Source organism: Pleurodeles waltl, chromosome 10, assembly GCF_031143425.1.
Source record: "Pleurodeles waltl isolate 20211129_DDA chromosome 10, aPleWal1.hap1.20221129, whole genome shotgun sequence".
Lineage (NCBI taxonomy): Eukaryota > Metazoa > Chordata > Amphibia > Caudata > Salamandridae > Pleurodeles > Pleurodeles waltl.
In genome coordinates, this window is record NC_090449.1 from 341,260,064 (window position 1) to 341,283,519 (window position 23,456).

The window sequence follows — 23,456 nt, forward strand, 5'->3', positions numbered from 1 at the left end:
CATATTGAGATTCCCTTTCCCCCGCTCTCCCTCTTACACAGCCAGGCTCACCAGCTTCTCTCAGCCCTTCCATCATGGCTGTCAGGTCTCAACTATGCTTCTACTGCCTACACACTGTCTCTTCTGCTCCTACCTTTATCAAGCCAACCAAAAGCCTACGGTTGACTGTGCAACATGCACTACCACTGCTCAAGAATTTGTGGTACAAGCATTACATGAAAGCTCATCCTATTTACACGGCTCCATGCCTATTCACTTTCTCGTCATCATTCCTTTCTACTACCCGGTCTTTGAAGAGGCATCAGGGGAGCATTATTGGATTTCTGTGCAACTGCACTTGGCCATCCCCCACCTTGCTTCGTCGAGTCTGTGCTTAATAGCGGACACACACAGCCTGCAACACTCAGTCAGTTTTGGTTTGGAGGGGGCATATTCCACACTGATGTCAATTGGGACTTACACACGCTCTTCCACCTTTTGCTGTTGTGCTTCATGTGTCTTCTTCATGCGTTCGATCTCTTCCATGATCTCACTCTGGTTCCCAAGCAACTGCAAGATACAAATATAGCACTCAACAGCAAATGTACCAAAATCTTACATTTCTTTTCCCCTTTCCAATGCATCTACCTCAGAAACAATACAACATACACAAGAGTTATACCAAGATTTGCTATACCTCTGGTACAGCAACCTAATGTTGTACATCTATTGTTCCTCTTGTTAGCTAGAACTATTTAAAGGTAAAAGGTATACACTGGGTTTCAGATTAGGGGAGTTTTGCAATCTTTAATTTGCCAGGACGCAACTTGTTACACAATGAGAGGCATATCCAAATCAACTCGCGACCAAGGCTGATCTGTATCAACATAAATATAGACAGACACAAACCAAACTTGAAAACACAAATTCAGGAGATGGGGCAATAAAAGGTTGAAAAGAACTGATGCTCTGCCATTTTCAGTAAAGAGAATTATTTACCTTTGTCCAAAATCATAAATGGCTTCAGTCCTATAATTCTAGCTTTGCAGAAACCTACCACTCATGGAGACGTAAACCCTAAGAACATGAAGATTAGCCCTCAAAGGAAAATATTAAACCGTGGTAAAGGGCAGCAATCTTAAATTTTCCAAACCTTTCACTCCCATGAGGCAACAAAACAAACGTTGCTGACAAATATTTAAGATGCTGTGGAGTGGACACGTACTGGAAACGTAGCTCACAAACAGGAAGTGTCCTGAAAAACCATCCTTAACAATGCGGATATTTTCCACTCAAGCCTAACAATGCTTGCCTGAACGATTGCTTTCTTCTCTACTTTAACCACGCTTGTGCCAAACTACGCATATGCGCGGTTAAGGCAGAGAAAAAGGCAGAGAGCAATCTTGTGGATCCGGAAGGTTGCAGTGAGGTAAGTGGGGCTGGGGTACGGCTGTGGGGTCGTTTTTAGGGGTGGAGGGTGGATTAAGGGCTTTGGGTGGGTGGGTGTGTAGTTTTTCTTATGAGCGGGGTGGAGGGGTTGGGGAAGTTTATTTTTTTAGGGCTTAGGGAGGGTGTGGGGGGTCAGGGTAGTTTATTTTTTTAGAGGTGGGTAGTTTATTTTTTAGGGATGGGGAAGGTTTAGGGAAGGGAGGGAGGAGAGGAGGAAGGATCGGCAGAGTACCGGTGAGGTAAGAGGGGCTGGGGTAGGGTTTGAGGAGGTAGTCTTTTAGGGGTGGGGTTGATTTAGTGCTTAGGGTGGCTGGTGGGTCAGGGTAGTTTATTTTTTAGGGGCGGAGGTATTGGAGAAGTTTATTTTTTAGGGCTTACTGTGGGTAAGGTGTTGAGGTAGTTTAATTTTTAGGGGCAGGGTAGTTTATTTTTTAGGGGTGGGGTAGGTTTAAGGAAGGGCAGCAGGAGGGAGGAGAGGAGGAATGATCGGGAGAGGACACAGTGAGGTAAGTGGGGCTGGGGCAGGGTTGGGGTCATTTTTAGCTGTGAGGGTGGGTTTAGGGCTTAGGGTTGGTGTGGGGGGTGGGGTAGTTTATTTGTTAGGGTTAGGGGCAGGGGTGGAGCGGTCGGGGTAGTTTATTATTTAGGGCTTAGGGTTGGCGGGGGGCTCGGGTAGTTTACTTATTAGGGGTGGGGGAAGGTTTTAGAGCTCGGCGGGTGGGGGTGTCGGGGTAGTTTATTTTTTAGTGGTGGGGTGGGGGTGTTGGGGTAGTTCTTTTTAGGGCTTAGGGTGAGTGGGGGGGTCGGGTAGTTTAGTTATAAGGGGTGGAGGAAGGTTTTTAGACTCTGGGTGGGGGGTGTCTCCGTGTTTTACTTATTAGGGGTGGTGGTAGTTTTGGGCCTCAGGGGAGGTGACAAGGATTGGGCTACTTTTTTAGGTTAAGGGGGGTTGTATGACGCAACCACACATGCCATTTCCACATATGCCTATATTAAGCATGCTTTTACAGCAAAATTCATTGATAAGGCACGCTTGGTAAAGGCACGCATGGAAAAGATGCGGTCCTGGTTCTGATCGAGCTGTTAAGGCATGCGTTGTTCCAGCATGCGTGGTTGTGTCATACAACCCTCACAAACACCACTTGCAAGAAAGCACCTGGTGCCCCCCTCCCCAGGTCCTCCATCAGCACGTGAACAAAGAAGTATAAGGCTGAGCACCGGTCAGTGTACAATGCAGCCTCATAAAAAGACAAACTGTGGACAAGATGTAGGGGCCGCATGACTTCATGCAGCCGGTGACCAGTAGAAACATCAAGTTACCATTCTTTGTGGACGGAAACAAGAACTCACGGATGACAAGGGGGGTAAATGGGAGGAGGAAGAAAGAATAGAACTTCAAAACTTTAGGTGAAAATTTCAGTGTGGGTTTGATTGATTTTTCGAGTGTTAAGGCATTTTTCATTACACTATCATTAATTAGATTATCTCTTTTTGCTTGTAAATAAGTCACAGTTGTCATAATTTGTACCAACAGCCTTTAACGAGCCCGGGTGTTTTGCTAAAATTTCACCACTTAACTTTTTTGTGGACATTATCTCCTAATTTACATCTTAGTGGAACTAAATAACAGTGTTTTATTTGTATTTTGTTCCCCATTCTACTGCTTGCTTAAACGTGCTTCAGCAATGGCTTTAAACCCAGTGTTTCAAGAAAAGTATTTAATTTAATTTAATTAGCAAACACTTACGTTTTTCTCAAGTTTTCGCCGCTCATGTTCTGAAGCCACAACTTCTTCTGGCTAAATAATTGAAAAAAAGAAAACTGACAATTCTGTAGATTCTGCCCCAACAGTGTATAAAACTATCATTAGACCTCTATCCTAAAACCATTAAACATGAATCATACTATATACAGACTAGACAATTTCTCCCCTTACTCCCATCATCTATCCCCGCTTGGCCGAGGATTATACCTCGATACAATATATATCCCAAATTGAATTTGTCACCGAGGTGGTTTGCTCCTGCATATTGCCAAGTTGACTAGATATGGAATTCGGTATATTATGTCCTCAGCCTAGCCTGGCATGTCGTGCATTATTCCCTGCACCTTGGTGCAAACTGTATCACAGTTTGTTTTTTAGAGCTTCTTGTCGAGGTGTAGCCCTGATTAATAACTTTTTTATATTATCATGTGTTTACTATGAGGTGTACCCATTTTATGATTCTGCGACTTGCTGTGAAAGGTACCCTTTAGCATTATCCTGTACTTGTTGTGGGGTGTACCCCTTTACTTAATTGTGTGCCTTGCTGTGAGGTGTACCCTTTTAACCTGTGCTGTGAGATGTACCCTTTCTATATTACCCGTTGCCTTGCTGTTAGATGTAACCTTTTAAGTAACCCGTTGCCTAGTTTTGAGATGTACGATTTTATATTATCCACTGCCTTGCTGTTAGACGTATCTATTTGTATTACCTATTGCCTTGCTGTGAAATGTACCCAATTATATTACCTTGTGACTTGCTGTAAGACGTACCCTTCTATATTATACTGTGCCTTACTCTGAGGTGAATCCCTTCATATTAACGCCTGAGTCTTGCTGTGAGGTGGAGCCTACTATAATTTGTGACAGATGCTAATCTCCTTTGGGCAAAATAGATTATTTCCTTATTGCAGGAGCTTTCTGACATCAGAATTGTCCTGTAATAGGAAAATTACTGTGTTTTCTATCTGAGTTAAATATGAGATAAATCTCTGTGTTTTGTCTCTGTGATTTGACTGGAAGTAACGATGTGACTCGTCTCTGAGTTGACTGTGGGGGCATATTTGGTTATTTTCTTGCTCAATGGGCATTGAGGTAGCTCAATTGACATTGAGGTTGATGCCTCACCATTGTCCCTCTGAGTTGGCTGTGAGGTAAATCACTGTGGATTGTTCCTCTAAGTTATTTTTAGGCTTATGAGTACATTGTCTCACGGAGTTGGCTGTGTAGTCTATACATATGCACTGACACTCTGTGTCGGTATCTGGCACCTCCCTGTACATTGTTTTCTTAAACATGGATGGACCTAAAACTCCAGCTTCTCACCTTGATTTTGCGAGCAGAAAGCCGGTTAACCATGGCACGCACTCTCTCGAGCTCAGCAGTTGCCTCATTTACGAGTGCTCGCGACTGCAGATAGGTGTCCTGTGGTGGCAGTGGGGGGTTGTCTCGTGCACTGGCCAAGTTCAGTAGCTCCATGCTCAGCTCGTCATTCTTTGCCACCTAGTGGAAGACAACAGCTCAAAACCCACAGAAAGCATCATCGCAAATACCCAATACATGGCTACAAATTGATCCATACTATAAGAATTCATTCACAAAACGTGAAAACCATATTGCTATCTAGTGCAACTTATATAAGAAGGTTCCTCTCTAATTTAGTTTTTTGTTCAATTCACGTTATCCTCTCCAAAAACATCATTTCAACATGGTTAAAGGTTACAAAATTCCCTTTCCAGACCAAATCTTTCTTACTTGGTCACTTTCTCATGTTGGATGGTGTAATCCAGGGCAGAATGACCAATAGGCATGTTGAATATTAGTCATTCCGGTGGTGCTACTGATTTCGAAAGAGCTGAGCCGAGATAGTCCCATTTTGTTTTTTTGCTGACTGTATGTGCAACAGCAAGTGTAATAGCAATCACTCAAATTCCAGCAGAACAATTCCAAATAGTGACCGTTGGATGAAGCTGCTGGCATATTTGACTCCACATCCACTGAAATGCTACAAAATCAATTATAGTTGATTCCAACCCAACTTTAATTTAGTTATTGATCTCTATTTTTTTTATGACTGTTGAGAGAGTGTAACTTGGCTGTGCCATTACATCTCTTAAAAAATTAAATAAAGGGGGGGTTATTTTTCTGCATAGCATGAGAAACGCTTTCATTTAAACGCTGTGCAATACATACGAGTAAAGTGCACAGATGAATATAATGTTTCATGTATGCCATATTTTATCATCGTTTTAAAAGAATGTTTATGTTATAGTATTTTAGAACCATTATTCTTTATAATCATTTTATATTTCGACGTAAGAGACGTATAGGATTCATTTAACCTGAAAGTTGTATTTGTGTCTAACTACCTTGGCTGGAATGAAGGCCCGTATTTTTTTTCTCATGTTCTAACCTCCAGTGTGAAGTTTACTTTTTGCATGTTTTTTTCAAAGCTGCAGATCTGAGACCGAGGTAATAGGGAGCCCATTGTATGGGAAGATAAGAAAAGCATGGAGGAACGCTTATCAAAGACGAGAGGAGCATCCTGGTTGGCAGCTGTAACTCTTGTGAAATTCCAAAGCGTGAGGGTGCACCAAGGGCGAACACTGAACACTTTAGAAGGCTAAGTGTCAATTAGCAACTTTGTGACTTGGGGTTATGTTTTTGAACTGAGAAAGACATTTGCCGATGAGGTCACCTTTGGAAGAATCAAGAATTCAGTGTGGTTTAGCAGCGGTAAGATTCATAGTCCCTCTATCTTTTGCTGAGAGTGGACCTTACTGAGATACATCCCTTGTGGCTTCATGCTGCCATACCGCTCTTGATGGAAACTTCTACAGAAGTTCTGTTGTGCTGAACACTTTTCTTTCTGAACCTAGTAGATAATAGGATAGTTGGCATTTTAGAGTAAATGGTTAGGCAGGAAAACTTGGATTTGAATTTAAAGCATCAAACCTTTTTTCTTATTTTCAGCATTGTCGCTATTGAATTGATGGTGTTCTATATGTTAATCAAATTTCATATTGTGCAATGTTTTGATTCTCCTTTGGTAATTCTGTACATTTGTACTATACTGAGACTTATATATGTGAGTTTGACTTTGTGTCTAAATAAAAACCTTTGAACTTTATTGGGGTCCCAAAATGTGATGTGTGGCTATCTGCTGCACTGAAATTCTTAGAGAAAACTTTAATGTATGTTTCCTCACCCCTTGGAACAGAGAAAAGAAAGATTCACTGGGATTAGGATTTAGAAATAGAGCTGGATCACTACATACAAATACATTTCATCATGTTTGTTTATTTGACATATACAGCTCAGAGCTGATCCACCACAACTGGATCCAGTGAAAACCATTTCAAACTAGTCAAATGGAGTTTCTAATATGACTGACTGGCTAAAACACCTACACAGATTATGGGTAGGACTAAATCCCCAAAAATTGAATATCAGCTTGGCCAGAAGGCCTATAACTTACTGAAATTATGTTCTAATAACTGAAAGTGGAAAACGCTAGACTGCAGGGATAAATCCTGAAAACCTGACTGTGGACGGGGTAACACCTGACAGAGGGAGGTCATGTGGATAGGGCTAAAGCATCAATAACTGTGAGCAGGGGCTAATGCAACCAATGACCAGTTGTGGGTGTAGCTGTGGTACCAATATTTCTTTATGGATGGGTCCCAGTAGTAATTATTAACTATGTGTAGAGCTAAAATCCCCCCAAAATTGTGAGTGTAGCTAATATAACCAATACATTTTCAATTGGATGGTAAAATTAAAACCCCCAAAAAATGACTTACAGTGAGACTAAACCACCATGGACTGACTCTCTGTGGTTGTAAAAACCCAATAACCGACTGGGGTAGGGCTAAAGTGGTAATATCTGAGAACTGGTGAGTATGGCTACATCTGAAACAACCAAAAATTGGTAATCCCATTGTTTGGACTACAATTTATTTTTTCCATCATTAGCAAGAGGATTATTTTTCCTAACAGCGGGCTGGTTGGCTACACAATCATGAGTGCCTTGAATGTGTTGTATAGGTAAGTAACGGTTAGAGCTCAACCTCCTTACCCACTTCACCTCAGAGTACGCACTTCCAGTAAGCCTCAACAATCAGAGTGGCAGACAGACATCAATGAAAACATTAAACGTTAAAGAAAGTGGATTTTGTGCAAGCAGAAGTAGCTAAAACAATCCAGAAATAAGTCTCTGTCATGAAAAGGCATATGCAGGATAAATTCCTGTATCTAAAATCCGAAATCTCCTCATGTAAAGTCGAAAGGACCAGCAAGAATAGCAAGAGAAACAAATATTCACAAAACAACAGAACTGACGACCTTGAAATCAGCACTACAGAAAATGCAATACTCATGCTGAGCTCCTCCTTCAAGAGCAGATGTCTGGGCGAAGGCCAGACTATTTTCACTAACACACAAGGAAACAATGCACATATGTCTCAGTGCAATGATATCAGGATTCAGATTTACAATAGTGACATAAAGGCATATGTTGAAGATGTTTTTATAACCTGCTTGAAGAATCTGATACAATGCAGCTATAGTGGAAAGCACCTTTATCACCACGTACCAAGACTGATAATGAAAAGAAGAGACATGCTTTTCTATTCTATTCTAGTGGTTTTCGTATACCGCATGGCTATCCATAAAGGCATCCCATGGGTGAGACAGGAACGCCTGCAAGTCCTGACTGAAATAAAAGTGACATGACAACTAGAATAAATGTTTCTTTAACAGTTTCCTAATTGTGATTTCAGAGAGATCCCGTCTGAGATTAGACGGGAGATCGTTCCACAGCTTAGCTGTCAAGTATGCAAAGGAGTGACCTCCGCATCTTGCTTTCCTGACCCTGTGCACCTTCAACAGATTTGAGTTCCCGGATCATAATGATCTCCTGGGGGTGTAGGGGCTTAATTAAGAGTTGCAGAATAAGAAGGGTACCTTTTCCGTGTAGTGCTCGATGAGCCATGCATAGAACTTTGAAACAGATCCTCTTCTGTATTGGGAGCTAATGTAGATTGGCCAAAGCTGGGGCACCAGCGTTCAGGAAGTTTTAGAAGGGAACGCGCCGCTGCATTCGGGACAACCAGTAGAATGCTTATAACCTATTTAGGGCTTCCCCAAAAAAAAGGAGTTGCCATGGCCCAGATGAGAGATGATCAGGCCCTGTACGACGACTCTCTTTGAAGTTGGAGGTAGCCACTGAATGACTTTTCTTAATGTTCTTAGTAATCCAAAGCAGGTTGCAGACAGTTTCTGAGCTAGGGTTTCCACTGTCAATATGTTGCAAGACATAACTAAAAAACAACAGGGAGAGAAGTATTGTACTGCTAAAACATACCATCTAGCTCATATTTTGAGTTAAAGGGTTGACCAGTATCACACATGCAGAAGCATCTAGGATTATCAGACGACGAGAAAGAGTTGTCAAGTTAGAGTGATTAACAGAACCAATAGACCCCTTCATATACATATATAGAGAAAAAGGGGAAGTAATTCTGCTGCACACAGAGGATTTGAGGTAGGGGAAAAGAGAAAAGAAAATAAGGACCTCTGTAAAAGGTCTCTGAAGCACTATGATTTAGTGGGTTAAATGAATCAATATGCCTCTGATCACAGTGTGCGGTGGCTCTTGGGGAAGACCAACAAGGATGGAGTATGCATTTCAATTTGTGGTTTTTAAAGTTTTGTGGTTAGAGATAAAGCAATCAAGTTATTGCATGATTATGATCCACATCTTAACTCTGCTGCCAGCTTTCTTAAAAGATAATTTACAGTAAAGTGGTTTTGTAGCCCATCTTGTTACAAAAAAATAGTAATTCACATGGAGAAAGTTGTTTGGACTTTCCTCAAAGCTGAAGATAGGCAAGGTGGTGAGCCTACTCACCAACTTAGTGTTGTTGTCACACATTGAACAGGGGAAAATCTGTTGAGAGGATTTAAAAGAGCAGCACAGAGAGGTAATACCCAGCTAAGTATGCATGTTACATTACTCATTTTTAACTCAGTTCATGGAGTTCATGTCACTGCGCCTGGGGAAGTACTATGTTATTATTGGACAAAGTTTAGGAATAAAAAAATAAAGATACTGTATTTTACGGGGGATCAAGGAGATTTTCATGTTTTATTAAATTCAGATTTGTAGGAGGCCAGGAGGTATGGGGGGTGGAAATGGGGTGGGGAACATTTTTTTTTGTACCTGTGGTTTAAAAGATCCATTGTTGTAGCAGCAAGTCTGTGGGTCATACTAATGGTAAAATGGGAATGTATGGGGTGGCACTAGATCCTGTGGGTTGAGATAGGTCTCTGAACTTGTACAAATGCGGGTTGAAAGATGGCACTCAGCAAACACAGATATATTCTTAAGAAAGCACATGTTGATAGCTGATTTAGCCATTTTCTCCTTAGAGACAGAAACATAAAATGTGCTCTAAATGTTTCCCAGTAGAAGTCCTTTACTTCATTATCAAAGGAAAAGCGAGGATAGCAGCTTAATTAATGCTAGGAGTAATACTCAAATGGAAAAACTCTGAGAGGTCATGATGAAAAATGTGTGAGGAAGCTTGCCAATAAATGTGATGGGGATCTAACCATTTACTTAATTAATGTATGAATAAAGTAACCCCAAGGTTCATTCTTTGCTTCAATATTACCAAAGGGCTCAGTCATTTCGTTGTACAATATTGTTATAGGGGAGATATTAGCTCTGTGCTGGATTTATTGGTATACAGCTGAGTTCCAATCAGATCACAAAAGATACTGGTAAAACCCCCAAACACTAATAAAGAAAATGCACAGTTTATCTTGGGTGGATATATCATTCTGCAGCTTTTCAATGGCAGTGAAGGATTACACACATTTTTCCACTTGTAGTATGGGCATTCCAGACAAGCCTTTTTAAATCTAGGTGCCTCAGGTGAAGTAGTGGTGAGGGATTTATATGACTATGTTCTAGTTTATTTTAACTGGATGTAGGCCATTCAACCCAGAGTTTACTAGAATAAAGAATTAATCCTTCTAAGGAACCCTCTCTTACATTCCAATGTTAAGACACTGAACAACCAACAGGCCATACATGGCATGCCATGTGAAAACCATACTAGATTCAGTGGCAGAACTAAAACTAAAGCATAAATAAAACAAAAAGGGCGATAGAGTATTTTAAAAGCTACCTATAACTAAAGGAAAACTGTAAATGCTTGTATCCAGGCATACTGAGCAAACTCATCTATATACTAAAGAATGTCTACACAGCCATTGGAATACAGCAAACAAATACATTGCACATAAACTACAGGTACAACACATTCTGAATTATATCTGTAAAATCAGAAATGGAGGGGTGTTGAATTAGCTGATGTGTAAGACCTTTACCTCAGTAGAAGGAATACTACTGCTCGTCCCTTTATACAACTCAAATTAAGTACACTGGCAATACCTTTCACTTAACACTGAGGACTATAAGTGGCTGCGAAGGAAATGGATTCACATTGTATTGAATATATTTTATTGTGCATTGTCTCTCTAAAGATACAAATTAGCAAACTGCATAGTCCTTAAAACTCCTCTAAGAATGCATTCAATTACAGCCCAAATAAATCTTTGTACTGGCATGAGGCGGGGAGCCCTTTTCTTCACCCATCTTTACACTAAAAACAAGACCCGTGGGGAATACTTTATGTTGTGTTTCAGGGGTGATCCACCAAATGTTATGATGGCTATTAGAATTTACCTTTAGTAATGTCTCTGTGCCTAAGATCAAATACTCACAATCGCGCCACATAATACCTGTATTATTGATGATATACAACCCTAGGCAAATAGTATATTTTCAAATGTAAATGGGTAACTCATAGGCCCCCATTACAACTTTGGTGTAATTCACGATTCTTTTGGAAATGTTGTTTTTCCCCATTGAATCAGGACTTACAGGTACCGCACTGCAGATTCCTTCCCCACGCATATTTCATCAGTTAAACGCTGGTGAGCTACCTGGATTGGAAAGGGCTGATATATTGGTAATTATCGTGAGAATTAGGGGCAGTACTGTTGAATCCCATAGTAATTCCCTATTACTAGGGGACCCTCATATCGCAAATTAGAAAACTCCAGTAGTCCAGCATCCCAGAATTATTTGAGGTGTGGGAATATCGTACCAATGTTTCTACACCCCTCAGATGTGAGGCTACAAACTTAAAAACCTAAGTGTGTATGGCATTTGGACACACGTCTCGTTCTCATCAAAATATTCCAGATCTCGTCCAAGGTGTTTTGACTAACCTAGAACAATGGAAATATTTAGAAAGATCATCGGCTGGTAGAAGCACAAGCCTCACATAAGTTGAGATTATTACTTGTTTAGTGTATTTTCTCACTTGGAATATTATTCAGGGTATTGGGAAAATGTGTTTGCTCCATGTTTTATTTGGAAACACAAACAGCTGACAATAGCCAAAGATGTACTACAGATTTCTCCTGATCTATTCTCAAAGAAATTCAGGCCAACGGAGAAGACATTGGCCACTCTTCACTAACTATACATAGATGGGAAGCACAAACGCTTTGAGCAAAGAAAGTCTATATCTATTATACATGAGAATGACATATTTCAATCAATTCACATTTCACCCCACCCAAGGCTAGCCCTTAATCTGTAACAACAACTAAAACGCTTGTCACATGGGATGCAACAATATACCTTGGAATTACGATGTACGGTTCTGGAAAAACCAAAATAGCTAGAATTAACGTAGCTGTATGTGCAAGTGGCAAAATCATTTCCAAACAGAATTATCCAATGTGTGGTGCTCAAATGTTTGAGTCCAGCCACTTGAATCAATAAATGTTCAGAAAACAAAAGGTATAACAATTCCACTCACCTCCATGATATTGGGCAATGTGGGAGATAGCTATACACTGCCTATGCTATCTAACATTAATAATTTGATACCAGATCTTTTACGCCACAATCATGGAGATTTGGTAATACCTAAACTCCGAACATTTGGGGATTGATTACTAACAGTAGTTCTTCTTTATTGGGTGCAGTTAACTAAAACATTTACAAAATTTGCTAATAATGAAACAATGTGCAATTGTAAAATAAAAGTAAACTTTGAAAATGCAATAAAAATATAACAAATAATAAAACACATGAATACAAAAAGATAAGAAATTATTTACAAATGGTACCGTTATCAAGGTGTAGGAGCATAAAAACAGCAGGAGTTTTTCCATTATTTCAACATTTTTAAACTTGATAACACTGTCTGGGCATTGGTTGCACCTCGTTAATACCATTTTAATACCCAAACGTAGCAATAAGCAACAAAAAGGTGACAAGTCAGGTTTTGCAGAGGGCCTTTCACTGCGCTGCAACACGTGCCACTGTACGTTTAGTAACTTTTGAACCATTTGAGCTAGAAACAAATTTTCTATGGTTAAAATCTGCAGATGATGGATTATGTGGCAGATGCGGCTAATCTGTAATTATGCAAAAATCGCTGCAGCCACACAATCGCATAATTCCAGTGGCCCTGGTATTAAGGTACTGTCATTCAGAGGAAACAGACTGATTAAAACCTGCCCCTTTAGCAAAGTGCAAGTACATAGAGACAGCAGCTGTTTAATCATGAAATCTAGGGATAGTAGCATTATACAGCACCAGAACATAACACTAAAATTACAACTTTCAGCCCTAAGCCAGGAAGTGGTAATACATAAAGTACAAGTACAGAGCAGTAGGCTGAACAGGGACCGGTTATCTGTGAGGTGTTGTAGGTGGTGCCACAGGCAAATATTCAGTAATTACTGACACTACGAGGGGAGAGGTGTTGTAATTCGTGTCCAGCTGGCAGTCAGGTATTTTTTGCTTGTATTAAAGTCCTCTCAACTCCCAACAGGCATCTAACAGTTTGCACAATTTTTCTCCAGCGTGCCAGAACAGCTTTTCTGCAGAAACGCGTTCCTAACCGATTCCAGATGGGGTGCAGCCATTTCCATCAAATATCTAAAGTAGAACTGCAAAGGCAGATGGTTTGCATCAGGTCTTCAGTTCCAGAGCCACATAATCGGCAGACTTTGCCCCTTAGCCAGGGGCTTCTTCTCTGCCTATAGGATGGCAGGATCCCTAGACAATAGGTAAGATATCTGCTCATGACCCTGCAGTTAAGGGCCATCCATTTTCCTGCGCTCCTAGGGCTGTATAGCTATGTAGTATGACCCAGGAATGCAAGGATAGGGCCCCTCTGTTATCTAGAGAGGAGATTATTTTCATTGTTTTGTTGACTGCATTTTTGAAAACGTCATAGCTTGCATCAGCATGCCACAGATCAACCAGCCTCGAGGTAAGCCCTTGCTGATGAATGTAGCCTTTTCATAATGTCCTCCAATATATAATAATTTAGTGAGTATGCCGCAGCGAATTTGAGCTTGTGGCAGAAGAGTGCGAATGCTGCATGCCTCGCATGTTACTGTGTTACTCGTCTACATTCTAGCCTGATCTAGGCTGGTGATGTATAGCCAGGGAGCTGAAAGACTTGTCTGTATAGGTGTTACTGGTGTGTCAAAGGTTGTTGCATCTCACCCCCTAAGGGCCTCTGAGCCATATGTCAGGGTTGGTACTACTTGAGCTTGGACAAGTTCCAACTTGGGGCTGAATGAATACCCCTTCAGGTTCTTGAACACAGCACAAAGTTCCCCCACAAGAGTGATGAGGTTTAAAAGAGCCTCTGTTGTCAAATAGAAAGCCAAGGTTTTAATAGTCCTTTGTCTCCCCAAGGCTACTCCCATCGAGATTGGCTGATCCTTTGTGGCTGTTTCCAGCTAAGATCATGATGTTGTTTTTTTTACTATTTATTTTCAGGCCATTGGCCAAAGAGTAATCTTGAGTTTCACCCAGACAGCGCTGCTTGCGGACCCCGATACGGCTAATGAGCACCAGATTGTCAGCGTAAAGAAGATTTGACAGATGTATTGACCCCAGTTTCGTAGGATGAGAGTTGACCTGAGAGAGGGCTATCGGGAGATCAGCCACAAAAAGGTTGAATAGTGTGGGTGCTAAAACATACTGCTGCCTGAGGTGGCTTGCTGTCATGTGTTGGAATGTAGGTTTTCAACCGATCTCAAAAGGAGTGGGATGATGCCCCACCAGTTGAACTTTTCCGACAGACTTTTATGGTTTACACAAAGGCTGCTTTATAGTCAATATAGCACAGGTAGAGTGACAGCTTGTTTGTTTTGGAGGAATCAAAAATGAATGCCAGGGTCATCAGATTCGTAGTTGTACCAGTGCTTTTTGTAAAACCTGTTTGGTTTAGAGGGATGATGTTGTTCAAGCTTGCCCATTCACGGAGATGATCAAGTAATATACCAGTGTAGTATTTTGCCTCATTGTCAATTAGGGCAATCAGCCTGGGATTGATTAGGAGTAGCGCAGTGTAGGAGGGTGGAACTAAAAGTGGCAAAATCATCAATTGCAAAATCTGTAATTTTTCCCATGTAGCATGTTACTCCCAGTTCCTGCATCCTTATTGTGGACTAACTTGCAAGCACTGGAATTACCAGTTCGTTTTTCAGATGCAGAAAACTTGGTTTCGGCCCGTCTCCTTCTGCTTAGAGGAGGAGTTATTCCTGTGCAGAAACACCAGCACCAGGTTTACTCATAATTGGACAGAGCAGTACTCCCCCCACAAGGGAAACACTGTGGTGACTTCAGAATCAGTCAACTGGTGCTGCAAAGAGTGCATTATATTTATGATGTAAAAGATTGCGGTGTCCGTCACCAATGATGGTACAATATTTCTGAGTTTGGATAATTTGTTAGGGTATACTCAGTCCACTGGATCGGCTCATCAAGATCTTGATGATGGACCGTGCCCAGCTCCACTACTCCAATGGCCCCGGTTAGCCCTGATAATATTTCCTGATCTGTAAACCATAGCTCAACCTGATCTTTTTCGCAACGATCTCAAACAACAAAGATATGAATTTGATCATGTCCTTTTATTGTAAGCTCAGGTTGCTTTTCACGGAGATTCCACCTATCTATCAGTCCTCCATAGCTTGTGAGTGGGTAGAGGTAACCCCGTCATTATGGCTGGGGGTACGGCAGAGGTGTGCCTCTGGTCCAGCAGGGTCATGCTTCGTACTGGAAATGCCAGAAAACATCCTGGAGTCTCAACATCTAATGTCACTTGGCAGTAAAAGTGAAGACCAGAACACATGAAATGAAGGATGGATGTCACAAGGAACTACCTAAGTGAGACAGTCGTTGCAATATCGCATATACAAGCCAATCTTCTATTTGTTAATGCAGATTTTCCCCTGATCTGTCCTCAAAGTTAACAGTGGAACCATGCAAACACCAGGTGCATTCACCCCTAGAATCAATCTAATGTATGCTTTAGTATGATAAACTGCAATTGTGTTTAAACGCCACCCCCTCTCCAGGCATGGCTACAGACACAGCACTCACCTCCCGCTCATGTTCTTTGCTCAGAGCCATGTAATTGCTCTTCAGCACAATGTACTCGTCAGCCAGTTCCTTGCGATTGGTCTCCACAGCCCGCAGACGCTCCAAGGCAGCCTCGTGCTCTCCAGAAAGCTTCTCCTTGTGCAACTCCAACTCCATGACGTGGTTTTCTAGACTCAGAATCTACAACAGAAAGAGACATGGTAATGCACCTATTATACTCCGTGCTTGTGAACCCCACTCTCTCCCGTCCCAGACATACCCTCGTAGTGCAATTCACAGTCCCACCCCACCCTCTGCTAGAGCATCTCATCTACCTTTGTCTCCAAGACCTTCATTGCATTAGTGCATGCCACTTATCTAGCGCTCTAGTAATGAACTGTGCAGTCATGACTAACACAACTCACAGACTACACACACAAAGGAACCGCACAAACTCCTGTTAATTCACTGCACAGTGGCAGTATGCCAGAATACTGTTGCCATAAAAATCATGTGACATAAATATTGTGTTCTAAATATCATTAAAAAAAATGAGTCACATTGGTAGAGGTGGGTAGGCCAACAAATTAACAGGGAGAGCCAAACCAGAGCTGATTCAAGGGTCTGGCTCGAAACTTCGAGCCCGAACACAAGCCGCGCCCTGAAAATGTTTGGCAAGTAAATCATACAACAAACATCACGAAATTAAAAAAAACAGTAGTTCTTTAACATTGCAGCACTGTATTGAGAAGTACTTATTAGAAGTGATAGTTTATAAACATGAAACATTAGTGAGCTAAGAGGCGAGGCAGTTTCCATGTAAACCCTGTACATGACCCAAAATATTATAGAGCAACATTACAGTCTATTAAATCAAACACGATAGTTTTTTGTACAACTGGGATGCTGACCGTGCATATTTGAACGTGCTTTCATGCGTGTTAATGAAGAAAAGGGAGTTTTGGGTGAAGTAAAGTATTTGCCCAAGATCACGCACTTTAAGTGGGAAAGCCCTCGATTTTTCCAGGTTTTCTGGTTTCACTTAGTACAAATTAGCCTGTAAACCGGTATTATTATATTTATCTTTCCGTATATTTACACTTTTTTAACCTATTTGTGTATGATTCTGCAGTTTTTATATATAGCACAAACTCGACCTTGAGGAATTGGATCGCTTTACTTCATTCAGCACCTGTTACATTACACAGAGTCACAATCATCGTTTTCAGGCGCGGGGGGGGGGGGGAGGGGGGAGGCGAGGGGGGGGGGATTAAGTGATTTATCCAGACGCACAGGATGTTAAACTGACGCCGAGACACACACCTGGCTCCTGGATCCAAAGTCGGCAGCTCTGGCCGTAACACCACATTCTGGGTAGAGAGAGTGGCAGGCAGAAGCCACATGAAAGTGCGACCACAGGCTCCAACAGGCCCTCGAGTGAGTCGTTTTATTCTCAACTTGTTTCTTGGCTACAGTCAGTGCTTTAGATGAGCAGGTACTGTTCCATAGTGAATAACTGCACCTCTTCAATTTGAAGGAGAGAGTATCTGCACTTCGCAGCACTGCTGCAATACATTTAATGGGAGAGTACCAGCAGTGCTTAATTTGTAAATAAAAACGTGCCGGTGCCCAAAGCCCTCCTCAAACACGCGGTTGCTGCAATTAAATGTGCGAGCACAGAATACCGAGGCAGTAATCCTGAGGCCATCTCGGGTCTCCTCAATCTATTTACAGCCACTTCAATCCATTTACAGCCCCTCCCTGCCCCTCCAGCTCATTCGTGCAGCTTTCTGCTTTCTTCCTTTGTGACGCGTTTTCGGTTTTCTCTTCCTCCGTCATCCCCATATATGTCTTTTGCTCACAATAAATGCTTGAGGTAGAAAATGAGGCGCCAGCCCTAACAAATAAGTGTTGGTGCTCCGCACTGGAAACAAGAAGCACAAATTAAGCACTGAGTACCAGCACTTGTCAGGAGAAAACAGAAACTCTAAAGCGTGGGTACCTGTACTGCTATATTTCCATTTAAAGCACTGGCTACAGCTGTTTTCTTGCTGAAAAGGTGGCATTCATGTTCCGTACAGTTGTGTGGTTTATTGCAGCACGTCTGGCTTATTTAATATTATGAAATAACAGTTGTACAGCAGAGACTTCTCTAGGTGCTTGACAAACAGCAGCCTCCTCCCAGCCTTTCCCGCGTGAACCGCATAGGGCACAGGGAGCGATCGGTGCACTCAGTGCGTTTTGGAAATACCACAAAAACGTATAGTGCCACCAGGGTACTTTGCTGAGGTTTCCGCACCCTGGTGAGAGATGTGTTGAGCCAATATACCTCACTAACATAAAGAGAAATGGTGTGTAGATTTGTAGAAGCTACAATGAAACCCAGCAACAGATGACCTATAAGGACGGTACTATGTGCAATCGGAGAATCAGTCCTTATTGTTCAGTGTGAATAAAAATTCAGTGAGAAATATACATAGTGATACAATACAACTTTGTAAATAAATTATTCAGTAATTTAGATGCTATGTAGATTACCTCCCCTGAGAGCAGTCCTAGTCTCCAGAGTCAAGGAAGGGTTCAGTGGTGTAGATCTTTTGGGGCCCTTTGGTGATTTAGATGCGCTCCCTAGTGTGAGGACCCTGTTGTGATGCAGCTGGGAGGCCTAAGTTTATGTGGGCTAAAGGAAAAGGTGAGTGTGAAATTAAAACGCTGATTGTGAAACAAACGGATGTGTAATATATCCGGTCAGGTAAGAAAACAGGTCCCTGGATCCACTTTACCTTGTAGATGACCTGTAGTCTCGGATTAGGGAACTAACCTGTTAAACGCAGAGACACTTGGCCTAACGCCTTAGCATGATGTCTGGATCAGGAGTTGCACACCGCTCAGCAGGTGGATGGATCTGAGCAAATTCAAAAGCAGACTGCTCTGAGCGTCCCTTGCAGCCCGGCAATAGTGAAGGCGCTTCTTTCTGTTGCGACAGCAGCTGGCCCCTGGTACAGTGCGCACTAGCAGGTGGAGCGCTCGGCGGGCTATAGGTTCAGTCGACAATGGGTGTAACACTTTGAGAAGCACTGCCACCGAAGGACCTTCCTGTTGAGGTCCACCCACGGAAATACTGCAAGCATTGGGGATATGCTAGTCAAATCTGGTCTCTTCTAACCCTCACACTTTCCAGGACATCACTTCTTATGTCCCCCACTCCCGCTGGTCAGTAGTAGAAGAAAGAAAAGACCCTCCTATCAGGAAGTTACATTCATTTAATCCTTCAAGGATGAATGGCAGCAAACCAGCTAATTTCCAAGGGCATGTGCAGAATGTGTTTGATAAGGGATTGTGCACCACGGGTGGGCTTTCTCATTGGCTGTAGAAGCTTCCTACTTTCTAGAATCTTATCAGCTGTCTCTGGTAAGTCCCATATGAATTCACCATGGTGCCTGATTTAACAAATCAACAAGACCCAGACAGTCAATCCAACTGTTTCTATCCATGTTCAGAGTCCACCTGAGACCTTGCTGTCTATGGGACATCCATGAAGCCAGAAGTTATCATCCCAGAGAGCAACCCTGGAGATGGAGGCATCCAAGAATCAAATCCATATCCAAAACGTTCACTGCCCTCGCAGTACTGGAGAACTCCAGAAATCAGTTACTTCTGTGACGTGCCGCCCCAAACCCCTGCATGCCTACAGGCTAAGGCACAAAGTCCAACGTAGAAAATTATAGTGATGCAGTCCCATAAGGACCTCTCTATGTCAGTAAGAGGCCTCAAGTACACCAACAATTATTCATATTTTATTATAAAGGATACAGAGACAGCTAATTATCATACATTGGTCCCTTACCCATTTTCGTCCTGGAGCATGATGTTGTGTTTAGAGCCAAGATGGGTCTGTATCTGTTTATTTACTTTTTAAGTGTATCCTATACATCCTGGATCTGTGTACGGCAGAGTCTGTATTTGTAATGCTGATAGGAGGGTAGAGATATAGTACTTTCAAGATGCCAATTCAAGGTAGAAACCTCTTTTTACATCCATATTTTCAACAGTTCACAATTTCACAGTTTGTATGGGATATTTTCACCTAGTGCAGTCCATCCCAAGTCTTTCATAATCAGGAGTTTCCTCTCTCTGAGCAGACATCACTCAAGATGGCGTAGGCCACCCTGACAAGCAAACGCAGATGACAGAAGACCATATTCACTGAGAACTTTCAAAAATATGTTGTCCTCCAGGGATTTCAACAATCCAAACATTATGGACAAGTAGTTTGTATGGGTGCGGGAAGAGACTGAGTATCTTTTTAGTTATGCGAGTTGCCATTAAAGATGCTACTGTTTACACAGATGAGACCAATTTGAAACTTGGAACTAGCTGTAGTATCTGGCTGAAAGGGAGTTGCTTCCAAGCCTCAAAAGCTTGGTGAAGTGAATATCTCATACAGGGCTCTGCCTTTCTACCTCAAATGCTATCAGAGCTCTCACATTCTTAACACACCTCTGATAATTTAAACAAATACAATAGTCATATCCACTTTCTTTACGCACAGCACTTTCATCAAACTTGTTTAGTGCATCGGAAATTTAACATAATTTTGTTAAGGAACTTGCTACTTCACAGGCACATCTGATAATGGCAATTGCAAAGGCACCTATATGTCATATAGCTCACCTCCAAATGAACTGTCTCCTAGTGCTTGCACACTAGTTATTAACATATCACCAAAGTATCTGGTAATCACCTCATATGTCACACACAACTTTCCTAATTCACCTTGATTAATCACCTTATGTTTCACACTCAGCTCTGCTAACACACATTTCAGACCACAAACAGTTCTGATAGTGTATTTGGCTCAAGAACACTGACGAAGTACTTATAAGACCCTACAAAATTGTGTAAATGTGCCTCAGGTCCACAATCCACATTTCTACCCACACAACACATGCACCTCAAGCTCCAGTCTAGTCTTCAACCCCCAATGTATTCCAGATCTAGAAAACATACAGAGAAAGCTCTTCCTTCACAGCTCAGTTCCAGCTTGTACCCTCCTCACTGTCAGTGACTCTACTGGATGCATACACATGACTGTCAATGCACCTCAATTGTGACTTGCAACATGCAATGCTTTCTGGTACTTGGGCCCTTTAACAACAAGCCATCCTCCACTTCCACATTCTGCTACTAATGCAATCTCCACAGAGAGACGATGTGGTGAGAAATGGTTTGGGAGGTCAAAATGATGAATACGAACGGGAATTGTTGAAAGTTTACATGGACTGTTAGGAATACGTTTAAGCACAGAATGATAAAAACCACAGACCGTGTTCTTCAATTCAAAGGTCTCCGCCTCATACTGCTCTCTCATCTTGTTCGTTTCAATCTGGAGTTCAATAAGGTCCCTGGAAATCTAGAAGAAAACAAAAAGAACCGGATCACTGAAACAGTCCCCTGAACTCCCATTCAGAAAAGCAAGGTGTGCGAGATTTATCTGCTGTAGTTCCAGTAAGGTATGGTTGTGGAGTGCTGGCTCTGACAATGTCAGCATCGGATAGTACTGGGACGCTGGTGGTCTTTTATGGAAAAGGTGTCCTGGCTGAGGAGCCATAAGGGGAACCAAAGTCGAGATTGCAAGCAGTGATGTAATGGAAAATGAAGGAGGTCCTGCTATATGTGGTTAGGGGCCTCGGGGCCTCTCCTATTTCACATGTATTCATTGAACCTGGACTGAATAGGGCCCCTTAAATGTTGAGGTTCCACCTGTGGTGCAGATGCTTCAGGAGCCTATGTTACGCCCTCAGCTGCAAGTGGCGCAGCTTATGTGAGAACAAGCTCGGAGGAGGAAAGTGATCATGACTGTCTGCTGTGTTGCATCAATTTCGGGAAGCACCCTAGTCTGATAACAGGGGCTTAAACTGCATTAAAACTACGCACCACACGTAGCACTTATTACTCTATCTAGTTATAAAATGTCACTGCAGACTAGCATACATGGACAAAATGAAGGAACACTTAAAATTCAGCTGGATGGATCATAAAAGTAATACTAGAATAAAGACAGAGAAGGAGCCCACAGCGTACACTGGCAACCAGGATAAATACCATATATGGCCCATCTACGAGCATCAGAGGAGAAGCCCACAGCATACACTAGTTGCAGGTTGGCAGGCTAAATGCCCTGTATGGTGCACCTAGGATCATCAGAGGAGCAGCCCACAGCATTCACTGGTTACAGGTTGGCAGGATAAATGCCCTTTATTCTCTATCTAGGAGAATCACAGGAGCACCCCACAACGTGCACTAGTTACAGGTTGCCAGGATAAATACCCTATATGGTCCATCTAGGAGCAGCCAATAGCATACACTAGTTACAGGTTGCCAAGAAAAAAAATCCCTTTATGGTGCATTTAGGATCAGCCCAAGGCATACACTGGTTACAGGTTGGCAAGATAAATTACACATATGGTCCATCTAGGAGCATCAGAGGAGCAGCTCACAATGTGCACTAGCTACAGGTTGCCAGGATAAATGCCCTGTGTGGTCCATCCAGGAGCAGACCACGGCATACACTGATTACAGGTTGCGAGGATAAATGCCCTATATGATCCACCTAGGAGCATTGGAGAAGCAGCCCACTGAAGACATTCCTTACAGGTTACAAGGATAAATGCCCAAGGAAATACAACAGCCTCATCAAGATCACATCACTTTCCTCACTCTTAGCCTCTCAGATAGCAGGTTCTCATGTAGGAGTATCCAGTTGCTCTCCGGAACTTTCCATTCTCTGAATAGTAAACATTGCTGGTGCAGGGCCTATCTTTGAAATATCCCTCCTTGCACATATTGCTCTCTCTCAGAACTCACCTTGAGCTTCTCCTCTTCACTAAAGATGAGCTTTGAAGACAGGTCAGTCTTGGAGCCAGCGAGCTGCCCCATTTTCTCCTGCAGCTCCCCAAGTTTGACGTACAGTCTCTCGTTCCGATCCTGAAGCTGCACCTTTGAAGGGGAACACGTATCATTCAGACTCTATTGTGCCATAAAGCCTTAAACAGACAGAATTCCACACCTGGCCACTCAGCTGTTCATGACTACCTCTGGTTCAGGCACCACCTAAGCATTAATGTTCTGAAGGTGATTTTGACTGTGGGTAAGGGTGGATGACTGAATGTCAGAGCAAACACAGGATCATGCAGGTGTGGTATTGTAAAACCAGACCCCTTGTGGGAACAAGGAGAAAGGGCCTTCCCTTAAATCCCAGCTTCGTTAATGCCTGGGCTCTTCAAACTGAATTGTCTCCTAGTGCTTGCACACTATTTATTGAATTCTCTGGAAGACATAAAAACCTGAGTAGATATTTTTGTTTTACATTGCGCTATGGCGCATTAAATAGAATCGTGGTGTGCCCCATGGAGAAGGTGAAAGTGATGGCTAAAGGTTGAAAATCCTCGCTCGTGCTTAGTCCTTCCTTAGATTATGGAGGTCAACCATTACTGAACCCCCTCTTCCTATACAGTAAACCAGATAGTTCGAAAAATCACTTGCATGAGCAACTCCTGGAATTGTGTCACTATAGTGCAGGCTTCTCCAACAGCTAGATCATGAGCTACAGGTGGTTCTCCAGCTGCTTGTAAATAATCTCCTGCATGCAGCCCAGCCTACTAACTCAGGTATTTGTGCTTAACAAAATTGATGGAAATGTGTTTACTTTCACAATTCAGAAACTGATGTTTGGAGAAAAATGTTTGAATTACCAAAATCTATTTAAAGCTTACATTTGAGTGATAAA

At 42.2% G+C, this 23,456-nt stretch overlaps 1 protein-coding gene across 1 annotated transcript in view; it reads right to left on the minus strand.

Moving 5' to 3' along the window:
* CCDC78 (coiled-coil domain containing 78) overlaps nt 1–23,456 on the minus strand; it is a 174,896-nt gene that overhangs the window by 83,835 nt on the left and 67,605 nt on the right. Inside the window, exons 4-9 of the mRNA XM_069210558.1 lie at nt 22,535–22,666; nt 20,994–21,080; nt 15,689–15,868; nt 4,516–4,692; nt 3,176–3,226; nt 461–549 (exon numbers count right to left, since the gene is read on the minus strand). Of these exons, the coding sequence (XP_069066659.1) occupies nt 461–549; nt 3,176–3,226; nt 4,516–4,692; nt 15,689–15,868; nt 20,994–21,080; nt 22,535–22,666 (716 nt within the window). The remainder of the gene's footprint in view (nt 1–460; nt 550–3,175; nt 3,227–4,515; nt 4,693–15,688; nt 15,869–20,993; nt 21,081–22,534; nt 22,667–23,456) is intronic.